Source organism: Chelonoidis abingdonii, chromosome 26 (genome assembly GCF_003597395.2).
Source record: "Chelonoidis abingdonii isolate Lonesome George chromosome 26, CheloAbing_2.0, whole genome shotgun sequence".
Taxonomy (NCBI): Eukaryota; Metazoa; Chordata; order Testudines; family Testudinidae; genus Chelonoidis; species Chelonoidis abingdonii.
Window position 1 is genome coordinate 706,209 of NC_133794.1, and position 13,277 is coordinate 719,485.

The 13,277-nt window shown below is 46.6% G+C and overlaps 1 protein-coding gene across 9 annotated transcripts in view; it reads left to right on the forward strand.

The window, feature by feature from the left end:
* The window catches only part of EVI5L (ecotropic viral integration site 5 like), a 99,059-nt gene that overhangs the window by 40,010 nt on the left and 45,772 nt on the right, over positions 1 to 13,277 (forward strand). For 8 of the 9 annotated variants that reach the window (XM_075061185.1, XM_032781423.2, XM_075061186.1 and 5 more), the window contains 6 exons: positions 550 to 693; positions 1,960 to 2,049; positions 4,237 to 4,334; positions 5,809 to 5,869; positions 7,364 to 7,417; positions 8,935 to 8,967. In XM_075061185.1, the coding sequence (XP_074917286.1) occupies positions 550 to 693; positions 1,960 to 2,049; positions 4,237 to 4,334; positions 5,809 to 5,869; positions 7,364 to 7,417; positions 8,935 to 8,967 (480 nt within the window). The remainder of the gene's footprint in view (positions 1 to 549; positions 694 to 1,959; positions 2,050 to 4,236; positions 4,335 to 5,808; positions 5,870 to 7,363; positions 7,418 to 8,934; positions 8,968 to 13,277) is intronic. The other variant, XM_032781420.2, reaches the window with a different exon arrangement.

Here is a 13,277-nt window from a genome sequence, read left to right on the forward strand (position 1 = left end):
AGTGCATCCGAGTTCAGATTGCTGTTCAGAGCGGTCACAGTGGTGCACTGTGGGATACAGCCAGGAGGCCAATACCGTTGATTTGCGGCCACACTAACCCTAATCTGATATGGTAATACCGATTTCAGCGCTACTCCTCTTGTCGGGGAGGAGTACAGAAACCGGTTTAAAGAGCCTTTTATATCGATATAAAGGGCCTCGTTGTGTGGACGGGTGCAGCATTAAATCAGTTTAACGCCGCTAAAATTGGTATAAACGTGTAGTGTAGACCAGGCCTCAGTATGGGGAACTGGCCAGTGGTTTCATTGTGCACATAATGGTCTGTGAATCCAGGCTGGAGAAGTCTGGCTCCTTTCCAGATTCCCCTGAGAGTGTTAGAGAAGACCGGGGCTGCTAATGGAATTGGTTCCTGCAATGGAGTCCGTAGCTCTAATAGTTGAGAGCCTCCTCTGGCCAAGAGACTCCCATATCCCAGAGGGGATGGTGGGACCCAGTTGGCTGTAATTATCAGCGGTAGTAAAATATCTGGTGTCTTTTTCTCATATTTAGGAGCAGCTGCCTGAGCTGAACATCCACTTCCGCTCCCAGAGTTTCCTCACCTCCATGTACTCATCATCCTGGTTTCTCACCCTCTTCCTCACGACCTTCCCTTTACCTGTTGCCACCCGAGTGTTTGACATCTTCATGTATGAGGTAAAGTGCTTTATTCCAGGATGACTGGGAGCATGAGTATGGGCTCACAGGGATTTCTGATATTGCTTTTCTCAGTGCAGTGTTCAAAGGCAATAATGCCAGCATCTGGGAGGGATTAATTAAGAACAAGATAAATCATTTAAAAAAGACACAGCTGCATTTTCTGCTTGAATAGAAGAACCTCATTAGATCTTGCTTAGGCTGCCTTGTAAAATAAGAAAGGGGTTTCCCTGCTACACAGTGCTTGACGTGTTTAAAAACCTGTGTCCTGATTTTCTTTTTTCCAGTGACACTGAGCACCCCAGACTCCCATTGAATCTCTTTTGTTCTTGGGCGACTAGATGAGATTACACTGAAAATCAGCAATGATTAGACCTGATGGACCAACAGGGGGAACAGCTTAGTGACAGGAGCCCTATACTGCATTTCACTGATTCTGGCCCTATTGGCCGAAGTATCCTTGGGCCATATGTGTATGGCTAGCTGTTGTGTGTGTAAACTGGAGTCGTTTCTATGCTAGCGGTGGCCAAACTGCAACACATGGAGTTGTGGGGAGATAAGTCCTAGTCAGGCTTCTTGAGCTGAGGAGTCTTGCTAGGGTGACCAGACAGCAAATGTGAAAAATCAGGACAAGGGTGGGGGGTAATAGGAGTTTATATAAGAAAATGTCCCAAATTTGGGGTCTGTCTCTATAAAATCAGGACATCTGGTCACCCTAGGTCTGGCTGACCAGACTTGCACTCAGGATGAGGTATTTGCATATTCCCATTTTCCGCAGGTTAATTGTTTGCCCTCCCTGAGCCTGGCAAGTTGCCTTTAGGGAGCATTGAGCTGGTCAGAGTTTGGGTTCCCCACACAGTATGTGCAGATTTGAGATGTAAGCTTTAACTTGTAGCTGGTCCTAAGGAAACTGACACAATTTTCCCCCAGTGAGGCTTTTGTGTGACCCACTAGAAATTCAGGGCCTAATTCGCAGTTATGCTAAAGACCCCTCTATGTGGCTCTGGCAGTGAAGTTCCTGTATCATCATTGCTTTGGCAGGGTAAAGGGAGCTTAGTGTGGGCATAAATTACATATACTTTAAGGCTCTTTTTATTGCCAGAGTGATGTCTGGGCCCGGCTGTAAATGTGAATCAGGCCTTGGGTGCCTTTCCCTGTCCTCCTCCTCTCTGCATCTCAGAGCTTGAGCACCTAATTTTTATTGCACTCTCAAATGCCACGTGAGCCTTGTGTCGGGGGCTGAAACTTCTCTGTGCTTCACCATAGGGGCTGGAGATCATCTTCCGTGTGGGGATGGCCCTCCTGCAGTTCAACCAAGCAGAGCTGATGCAGCTGGATATGGAGGGGATGTCGCAGGTCAGAGCAGCTCTGCATTGCACTCAAACTGCCCTCTAGGGAGGGATTTATACTTCAGCCATGCAGTTGTGGTAGAAAGAACCCCACCGAATTCACGGTCCATTTTGGTCAATTTCACGGTCATAGGATTTTAGAAATCGTAAATTTCATGATTTCACCTATTTAAATCTGAAATTTCATGGTGTTGTAATTGTAAGGGTCCTGACACAAAAAGGAGTTGTGGAGGGGGGTTGCAAGGTTATAGTACGGGAGGGGGGGTTTATGATACTGCTACCCTGACTTCTGCGCTACTGCTGGTGGCAGCACTGCCTTCCGAGCTGGAGAGCGGTGGCTGCTGGCCAGGAAGTAAGGGTGACGTGATATGGTATTGCCACCCTTACTTCCGTGCTGCTGCTGGCAGGGGGGCTGCCTTCAGAGCTGGGCGCTTGGCCAACAGCCGTCACTCTCCAGCCGCCCAGCTCTGAAAGCAGTGCAGAAGTAAGGGCAATACCATGACACGCCCCCTCCTAAAATAACCTTGCAATGCCCCTGCAACTCCCTTTTGGGTCAGGACCCCCGATTTCTCCTCTGAAATCTGTATAATACAGGTTAAAAGCACACAAGACCAGATTGCATGAGGGGAGCCAGATTTCAGTCTGTCTCATTTTTCATGGCCTGGAATTTGGTATGGCCCTACCCATAATCCTGTTGAGCTCTGATTGGCTGGCCATGCCCAGTGTATAAATAGAAGATGCCCTGTATAACTCCCAAAGTCAGCCCATTTCCTAGTGACTGGCCCATGCATCAGCGCAGAGTGGCCTGAAGCTCTTGTGGTGTGACACTGTTCTGTGTAACACTGGTGTGCTTCCAGCCTTGAAGAGGCTCATCCTGCCATGCTTCTGAAACTCAGTGAGCCAGGAGTCTGACCAGCCTCTTACATCCTGCCACCCTCTAGTCCCAGTCTAGCCCAGAACCTGAGTCCAGATCTTTGTGAAAAGTGAATTTAAGCAACTTCTACAGGCAGTTTCCTTTTTTCCTCAGGCACAATTTCAAAGGTGAGATGTGAAAGAATCCCCAGTAGATGTTCTCACTCTCCAAACAGTGAAATAGTTGCCTGCAATGTGTAAGATTTATCCCAGCAGTGCCATGCACAGGGTTAATCTTACAGCCCTGTGACTCTTGTTCTGCTTAGACTGCACATGATGCAGTACCAACCTCTTGGCTGCGTCCAAGCAGTTGGTGGGAAAGGCGAATAGAACAATTGCATCACAAGAGAATGCATTACTGTGTTCAATACAATTGGGCTTTGTGAGCCTGGCCCAACAGCAGTTACAGCTCTACCTCGCTGTGCTGTCCATGTCATGCACCAGACAGAAGGTGAAGGAGCGCTTTCAGGCCTGCTTAGACTGCAGAGTAATTTTTCTTTCAGGCCCCTTGCAGCCTGGGCACTATGAGGCATAACTTTCAGTTATTCTGTTGAATCTGAGATGTCCCAAGAACAGACACATGAACATCCTCTGTGTGTTTGGAGCTGACAGTATTAGATAAGCTCCTGTGCCTGCCTTGTGCAGGAGCTCGGAGCCTACAAGTCATGTCATCTGCCTGTGCCTCAGTTTCCCCTAACTCACCCCTCTGATATTAAGATAAGAACTATAAAAATGCCAAGAGTGGTGCATTGTCCATGCTGCCCTGGGAGCCTGTCCATGATCCTGGGCCATAAATGGGGGAAGGGGTATAATCCCCTCCAGAATTCCTAGAAATACCTTCCTGTTTTTCTCTCTTCCCCCCCGCACCCCGCCCTTACTGACTCCAGACATCCAGCTTCTTCTCATGCAGCTGTGCTCCGCACGCTTTTCTCTGGCTGCTGAAGCTGGAACTTTGGAGACTTTCCAGATACTGAACATACCCAAGTGCTGCTCAGGAAGAGTCCCACATTCCACAAGTGCACTTGAAACACTCAGGTCTGAAACCCCAAGGAACTAATCACTAGTAAGAGACTTCTAGTGATTGCTCAAGAAGGTCAGAAACCACTAGAGCCCAGGTAGCACAGGGAAGGCAAGTTCCTGGGCTGTCTGCTCTGGCTTGAGAGGGGAAGCAAGTACTGAATGAAGAGAATGGGAGGAGATCTGGGGAGAGTGGGTAGAATTTATTAGAGTGCTCAGAAGGGACTCAGAGAAATGCATCCTGCCCTCTGCTCTCTTTCCACAGTATTTCCAGAAGGTGATTCCTCATCAGTTCGACAGTTGCCCGGACAAGTTGATCCTGAAGGCATATCAGGTCAAGTACAATCCCAAGAAAATGAAGAGGTAAGTTTGCTTCCTCACTCTGTGAAAGATCCTAGGCAGGTGACTGGCAGAAAAATCCCTCCTTGGTCTGTGCTATTTTGAGGATCCTGCACTAGACTTAAGCAGGAAGACAGGGAATGTAAAGGGAGCGCGCATTGCGGGCTCTTCTAGATATTCATTAGAGCCACACAGCAAGCAGCAGTGAAAATAGAGAAGAGATGAGTGAGTGCTGTGCAGGAGGACTCCCTAATAACAAGGGAATTACTGCCTTCTCTGACAGCAGGTCTGATGGGCTTGTGGGAGGCCGTGAAAGCTTTCCCGCACTATAGACAAGGCAGGTTGATGGCAGCAGAGCTGCTTGGCCTTGGCAGGGACTCTGGCTTTGTTAGGAGTTGGGGGTGGGGGGAGGGGGAATTTTGTGTATCCAAGGAAGTGAGAGTTTGGGGCAGGAGCTATACCCATCTCCCATTATGCAAGCAGGGGATGCTATGACCACCTGCCTTCCTCTCCTGGAAAATAGAAACCTGCAATTTGAATCTCTTAAGTGGGGACAGTCATCCTGACACTTGGTACGAAGGAGGGTGCAGAAGATGGAAAGACAAAGATCAGGCAAAATTGGCCTATTCCAGTTTTTCTTGTAGTTCAGTTAAGGGACTAGTTACTTCCTACCCCCATGGTAGCCTACTGTAGCTGTTCCTCCTTATTGTAAATTGCCTGAATGACTAGTGCCCTTCAGTTAGGCTGGGTCTTCCCAGCTCTGACAGTACTGTGTAGTGAACAAAACTGTCCCCTTCCCCAAAAGATGGGACAGAAAGGAGAATCTCTTTGGGAGCACAGAGTACTGAGAGACAGATTGTTATCCAACAGCAGAACCATGAAACCTAGCCAAAGGGTTCATTCGGGGGCAGGGGCAGGTTGCTTGGAGAGGTGAGTTTAAGGAATGGTATTGAGGACACTCCTAGGCACACAAGCTCTCTGTTCCTCTTGTGCTGCTGCTCACTCCTCACCACAAATCTTGATCCTCAGCCTGTGACCGCCCACTGTGCTGCTCATCAGCTGATCTGGATGCCATGTTCTTCGGGATTGTGGCTCCAACTGAGGAGTAAGCAGTAGGAGCTGAGGACCGGAGTGTGTCAGTGGTAGGTCTTTTTAAGTTGATTACAAGTGTGTAAGACCTCCACCATGCAGCTAGGGGACTTAAAAATATAATACTTGGGTGAGGCAGTGTGTTTGTTTGTAAAAATCAGCATATATGTAAAACCTCCAATCCAGGGTCACTAATTTGCCCCATCATGACCAGAAGCTTCAATACATGTGGCCTGTTGCCGCATGGGCCTCAGCACAAGGCACTGCAGGGGAGTTGTGGTGTTAGCCTAGATTGTTAGCTCCTGTCCTTTGCAGGTGTACCCACTGACTCTGAGCGCTCTGCTCAGGGGAAGGGGGTGTGTGGGTCTGAAGCAGGTTTGATCCAACCTGGCTTTCATGTCTGTCTCAGGCTGGAGAAGGAGTATGCTGCAATCAAAAACAAAGAGATGGAGGAGCAGATTGAGATCAAAGTAAGTCCTTTCTTTGCTCCATGCCCTCCTTGCTCTAGCGTTGTCTGTATCACAGGGCACACAGAGGGAAAGGTTATGGGAGCCACCTTAGTTTAACTCTGAGAGCTCATCAGATCACTGCCTCTAATGCTTCTTATTGGTGCTCCAGCACCATTATCCAAAGTTAGACCTGTAGGGACAGAGATTACTGCTTTATAGACCTTTTGCCTTGAAAAAGATCCCATGTGCTTCTTATAAGCATAACACAGATGCCCCCCTCTCCCATCTGGCCTTTCACATTTGTGTAACTAAGTGCACTTGGGTACTGAAATTCCCCCAGCAACTTCAGTCGGATGTCCCCTTCATTTTTTGTGCAGTGGTGCTGCATGCTGTTAAACAGCTGCCATGTTCCACCCCAGAGACAGCTGCACTTCAGAGATGAATGAGTTGATCCCTATATATACTGTCTGGGTTCATAGAATCATAGAATCAAAAGGTTGGAAGGGACCTCATGAGGTCATCTAGTCCAACCGCCTGCTAAAGGCAGGACCATTTTTCCTAAATAATCCCAGCCAGGGTGCGGTCTAGCCAGACTTTAAATAGCTCTAAAGATGGAGATTCTACCACCTCCCTAGGTAACCCATTCCAATACTTCACCACTCTCCTAGTCAGAAAGTTTTTTCTAATATCCAGCCTCGACTTCCGCAACTGCAACTTCAAACCATTGCTCCTTGTTCTGTCCTCCGTCACCACTGAGAACAGCCTAGCTCCCTCCTCCTTGGAGCACCCCTTCAAGTAGTTGAAGGTTGCTATCAAATCCCCCCTTAGTCTTCTCTTCTGCAGGCTAAATAAGCCCAGTTCCTTCAGTCTCTCTTCATAAGTCATGTGCTCCAGTCCTCTAATCATTTTTGTTGCCCTCCGCTGGACTCTCTCCAATTGTTCCACGTCCTTTTTGTAGTGTGGCGCCCAAAACTGGACACAATATTCCAGATGCGGCCTCACCAGTGCCGAATAGAGGGGAATAATCACATCCCTCGATCTGCTGGCAACACTCCTACTAATACAGCCCAGTATGCTATTAGCCTTTTTGGCTACAAGAGCACACTGTAGGCTCATGTTCAACTTTCCATCTACCGTAACCCCAAGATCCTTTTCTTCAGCACTGCTACTTAGCCAAACAGTCCCCAGCCTGTAGCAGTGCATGGGGTTTTTCTGTCCTAAGTGCATTACATGTAATCTCTTACATTTACATAGTGCCTTTCATTCCCTAGGAACCCTAGGGAATGAAAGGCACTATGTAAATGTAAGAGATTACTCTTGCTTCATTCTTATGGCTGAATTTGGAACTTACCCCAAAGCACTGGCAAAGGGTTTTCTGCACCCGAGAAGTTGTCTCTGGTCCATAAGTTGCTGTGATTTCAGTTACTTCCCAGAAGAGGGCAGACCCAACCTATTTAATAAGGCCAGGCATGCGCACAGAAAGCTCCTGTTGATGTCTCTCTTCTTCCTCTGCAGAGGCTCCGGACTGAGAACCGCCTCCTGAAGCAGCGGATTGAGACCCTGGAGAAGGTGAGAGGCATGCCGGGCCGTGTGCGAATCCACCTCCTCCACTTCCAGACTAGCTTGGCTTCCAAGAACGAGGCCTTGCACAGCCGCCTGTCCCAGCTCACTATCAGCGTGCCCAGGAAAGGCAACCATTAGGCCAGGCCATGTAGGCCTCATCATAAGCTCACACCCCTGCCTAGCATGTCAGTCTAATGCACTGTCGACAATAATGATGGCTCCTAAAGGAAGGCTTTGAAGCTGGGTCAAAGGGCAGGGACTAGACATACACTCAGGGTGACTATTAAAGTGATGCTTTCGTGTTCAAACATTTTGCAAGCTGGATGAGATGCTAAAGCACTTTAAATCTTACTTGCCAGGTCACTGAACTGATGCTTAGATTGTTTGGGTTTTTGGTTTTTTGGTTGTTTTTTTTTTTTTTTTTTTTAAATCTTCAACTGCAGAGTAAAATGTGTAGAGCCCAAGTCCTGAAGACATGCTGAGGTCACTTGTAAAAGAGCATCTCTGGAACTGAGCAGAGTGCCTGATTCCTTTTCCCATGTGGCATTGACCATACTTTAGTGTGGCTTTTAAAACTTATTTACCTGGCCTGCAATTGATTTGATTGCCCTGCCATTGAGTTTTGTACCTCAGCCTCACACTGTAAAATACTTCAAACTACTTAATTCTTGTGTAAAAAACTTACAAAATGGATTTAAATAAAGCTTAAAAGGAAAATCTATAGAACCAGAGAGAATCCCTGATTACCCTACGGCTTCCTGGCCCCATGCATGACCAAGGGTCATCTACTAGCCTATCCGCACCGCTGTCCTGCACTGTAGTCCTGAGCTTCAGAGGTGCTGAGCACCTGCAGATCCCATCCACCTCCGCAGGTAAATGTATGCGTTCAGCACCTCTGTAAAATCAGGCGCTAGAGTCTAGGTCCTCTCTCTGACAGCACTTGCCCAGATCAAGTATTTCGTATTATCTTTCCAGGTGATAAGGACTCTGGCTCTCATGGATTTTTCCATTGCTAATTACTATGATCTTGTAGGGCATCACTGAGAACATCTTCAAGGTCTGCAGGCAGCATATGGCCCTAAAGTCTGTCATAGCAGCTCTCTATCCCTCTGGAACTGAAGGGTTCAGACCCAGCTAATCAGTGGCAGGTTTATTGCTAGTGAACACAACAAGCAATTAGCCTTCTATAGAGGGAGACGCTTGTTGGACAAATTCCCGTACAGATTTGGGGTGGCTTCTGGCAGGCTGCCACTGTTTACAACAAAAGGTAGTCAAGTGAAAAAGTTTGGACACACCCTCTCCCCCCCACCCCCCCGCCATAGCTGATCTGGAAGACTTCACTTCTTGGGTGCACTATCTCACTGGGCTCTGCTGGGTTCTCCTCCTCCTCCTGCTGCTAAGTCTTGCTGTACTGTGTGCTTCTAGCTGTGGTTGAAGCGCTTCTGCAATGACCTTGTTATTGTCGTGTCTTTTTTTATTTCTTTCTTTCTTCATCTTTCCTTCCCTGTCTGGATCTCCACTAGGAGAGCGCTGCCTTGGCAGATAGACTGATCCAGGTACTGTAAAACCTTTATTTTCATCTCTCTCTTTTCTTGGTTTTACCTTTCAATCTAGAAACAAAACAGCTGCACCCACTCTGTGTGTGATTTGCATTTGCTCCACTTCTTTTTATACAGGGTTAGAGCAGCACTCCCATGCCAGATTCAAAGGGTTACAAGTGAACCTGTCCTTTATCACAAAACTTAAGAAGTCCCTTCTCCCACCAAAGATCTCTGAAACACATACTTGAAAGAATTTTTGGGGCCAGAGCCTCAGTTGCTATAAATCAGCAAAGCTCTATTCAAATAAAAGGGCCAGATCCCCAGTGGGTATAAACTGGCATAGTGTTATTGACTTCACTAGAGCGCTTTCAGTTTATACTAGCTGAGGATCTGGCCCTTGATCTTCAGGCAGACATTCAGGGAGTGGCCCTGCTATGAAAATTTATTACAGCCTGACTAGATAAGGCAGGCATTCCTATCCTTGTTTTGCAGCTGGGAAACTTGAAGTGACTTGCCCAGGGTTCCACAGCAAGCGTGGAGCTAGGGTGGGAACTGGCACTCAGACCTCCTGAGTCTTCAGCCGCAAGACCATTCTTGCTGCTTAACTGACACCACACTGTAAGTTATGCATGTTGGCAGTCTTCAGCCAAGCATTGAATAGGGCAGAGAAGGTCATTCTGACAGCCACAGAGCTGGCCCCTCCACATCAGGCAGGAGCCAGCATGAGGTGTGGGAGGGTAGTATATAGACAGCACCATCTGCTATACCAGGCTAGAGGATTCTAGAAATGTCCAGCTGCTGTAAAGCACATTAGGGTCCCTTTACCCACTGGGGCACAAGAGTGAGAGTGAGGAGCGCATCCTGAGATCTATTGTAGCAAACCTGAGCAAAGCAGGTCCCTGCTATAACTGTGGTTCCTGCAGGACTTACCACTGTAACTATGTCACTAGCGCAGGAAGATCTGAAGTGCCCTACAGGAGCAGGTAGTTCTGTCTCAAATTACCTCTATATAAATCCATGGTATGCCCCCATCTTGAATACTGTGTGCAGATGTGGTTGCCCCATCTCAAAACAAGATATATTGGAATTGGAAAAAGGTACAGAAAAGGGCAACAAAAACAATTAGGGGTATGGAACAGCATCAGTTAATCACACTAGGACTTTGAGATAACTAAGGGAGGATATGATAGAGGTCTATAAATTCATGACTGGTGTGGAGAAAATAAATAAGGAAGTGTTGTTTATGTTTCATAACACAAGAACTAGGGGTTACCAAATGAAATGAATAAGCACCAGATTTAAAACAAGCACAAGGAAGTATTTCTTCACACAATACACAGTCAGCCTTTGGAACTCCTTGCCAGAGGATGTTGTGAAGGCCAAGACTATCACAAGGTCCAGAAAAGAACTAAGTAAGTTCGTGGAGTGGAAGAAAGGTGGGATTAGCAAGGGAAGCTACCTTAGTGAGGTCAGAACATGTAGGGATAAAGTGAGGAAGGCTAAAAGCCATGTAGAGTTGGACCTTGCAAAGGGAATTAAAACCAATAGTAAAAGGTTCTATAGCCATATAAATAAGAAGAAAACAAAGAAAGAAGAAGTGGGACCGCTAAACACTGAGGATGGAATGGAGGTTAAGGATAACCTAGGCATGGCCCAATATCTAAATAAATACTTTGCCTCAGTCTTTAATAAGGCTAATGAGGAGCTTAGGGATAATGGAAGGATGACAAATGGGAATGAGGATATGGAGGTAGACATTACTACATCTGAGGTAGAAGCCAAATACTTGAACAGCTTAATGGGACAAAATCGGAGGGCCCAGATAATCTTCATCCAAGAATATTAAAGGAACTGGCACATGAAATTGCAAGCCCATTAGCAAGAATTTTTAATGAATCGGTAAACTCAGGGGTTGTACCGTATGACTGGAGAATTGCTAACATAGTCCCTATCTTTAAGAAAGGGGAAAAAAGTGAATCCGAGTACATATAGGCCTGTTAGTTACATCTGTATATGTAAGGTCTTGGAAAAAATTTGGAAAGGAGAAAGAGTTAAGGAACATTGAGGTTATGTTAATTGGGACAAATTACAAACATGGTTTTACAAAAGGTAGATCGTGCCAAACCAAACCTGATCTCCTCTCTTTGAGAAGGTGACAGATTATTTAGACAAAGGAAATGCAGTGATCTAATTACCTCGATTTCAGTAAGGCATTGACACGTGCCACATGGGAATTATAGAAATTGGAAAAGATGGGGATAATATGAAATTGTAAGGTGGATAAGGAACTGGTTAAAGGAGAGACTCCAACGGGTCGACTGAAGGTGAACTGTCAGGCTGGAAGGAGATTACTATGGAGTTCCTCAAGGATCAGTTTTGGGACCAATCTTATTTAACCTTTTATTACTGACCTTGGCACAAAGAGCGGGAATGTGCTTATAAAGTTTGTGGATGACACAAGATGGGAGGTATTGCTAACACAGAGAAGGACCAGGATATCGTACAGGAAAACTTGGATGACCTTGAAACTGGAGTAATAGTAATAGGATGAAATTTATATAGTGAAAAGTGCAAAGGTCATGCATTAGGGATTAATAATAAGAATTTAGTTATAAATTGGGGCCACATTCAGTTGGAAGCAACCGAGGAGAGAAAGACCTTGGAGTATTGGTTGATCACAGGTGACTATAGCGTCGCCAATGTGATATGGCCGTTAAAAAAGCTAATGCGGTTTAGGATGCATCAGCGAGGTATTTCCAGCAAAGATAAGGAGGTGTTAGTACCGTTATATAAGGCACTGGTGAAACCTCATCTGGAATACTGTGTGCAGTTCTGGTCTCCATGTTTAAGAAGGATGAATTCAAACTGGAACAGTTCAGAGACGGGCTACTAGGATGACGGAGGAATGGAAAACCTGTCTTATGAAAGGAGACTCAAGAGCTTTGGCTTGTTTTAACCTAGCCAAAACAAGGCTGAGGGGATATGCTTGCTCTTTTATAAATATATCAGGAGAATTAACGTTAGGGAGGGAGAGGAATTATTAAGCTAGTACTAATGTAGCACACAAGGACAAATGGGTACAAACTGGATATAGGAGTTTAGAGCTTGAAATTAAAACCGAAGTTCTCTTGGAAATGGAATTCCGAACATTCCCCAAGGGAAGTAGTGGGGGCAAAAGACTTATCAAGCTTAGCTTAAGCCAGATAAATATTTGGAGGGGATGATATGATGGGATAGTTTAATTTGGGCAATTGATCTTGGATATCAGCAGATAAGTCGCTCAATGTCTGTGAGGGGATGTTGATGATGGATCTGAGTTACTGCAGAGAATTCTTTTGAGTGCTGGCGGTGAGTCTTGCCCACATGCCAGGGTTTAGTTGATCGCCATATTTGGGGTCGGGAAGGAATTTTCCCCAGGGCGGATTGGCAGGGGCCCTGGAGGTTTTATCCGGCACTCCTCTGCAGCGTGGGGCATGGGTAACTTGCTGGTGGATTCTCTGCAGCTTGAGGTCTTCAAACCACAATTTTGAGGACTTCAATAACTCAGTCATGGGTTAGTGGTTGTTATAAAAGTGGATGGGTGAGATTCTGTGGCCTGCTTTGTGCAGGAGGTCAGACTAGATGATCATATTGGTCCCTTCTGACCTATGAGTCTATGAGGTCTATCAATGGCTATTAGCCAAGATGGGCAGGGATGGTGTCACTAGCCTCTGTTTGCCAGAAGCTGGAAATGGGCAACGGGATGGCTCACTTGATGATCACCTGTTTGTTCCTTCTCTGTGGGGCACCTGGCATTGGCCACTGTCAGAAGACAGGATACTGGGCTTGATGGACCTTTGGTCTGACCCAGCGTGGCTGTTTTTATGCAAGGTGGGCCAACTCCTGTGTATGCAGTATACAGCTCCCAACTCTCTAAGCAACCCTTCCATGGCATTATTGCCCTTCTCCCCTGCCTCCTACGTGAAGGAGCAATGAGCCTTGTTTTACTCTCTGTCCTAGTCCACTCTAGTTAATAGCAGTCATTGGAGCAGTGTGATGAAGAGGAGACCCACAATGCTGTGCCACAAGGGTGGGGGAAGACACTAACTTTGATACCCATTGCCCCTGATTCCTAGAACTAGAAGATGGGACAGACCCCAGCTGTGCCTCACTTCAGTCAAAACAAATTCAGGGTTGGAAATGCCCATCTCATACCACGATCCCCACCTGCAGTCACTAGGGGGGTCTGCATTGCCATCTAAACATTGGGCCAGGATCTTCAGTGCAAAATGGACTAAGGTGGGGCAATGGAAGCCACTGGCTAACAGCATGAGGCTTCTGAGGCC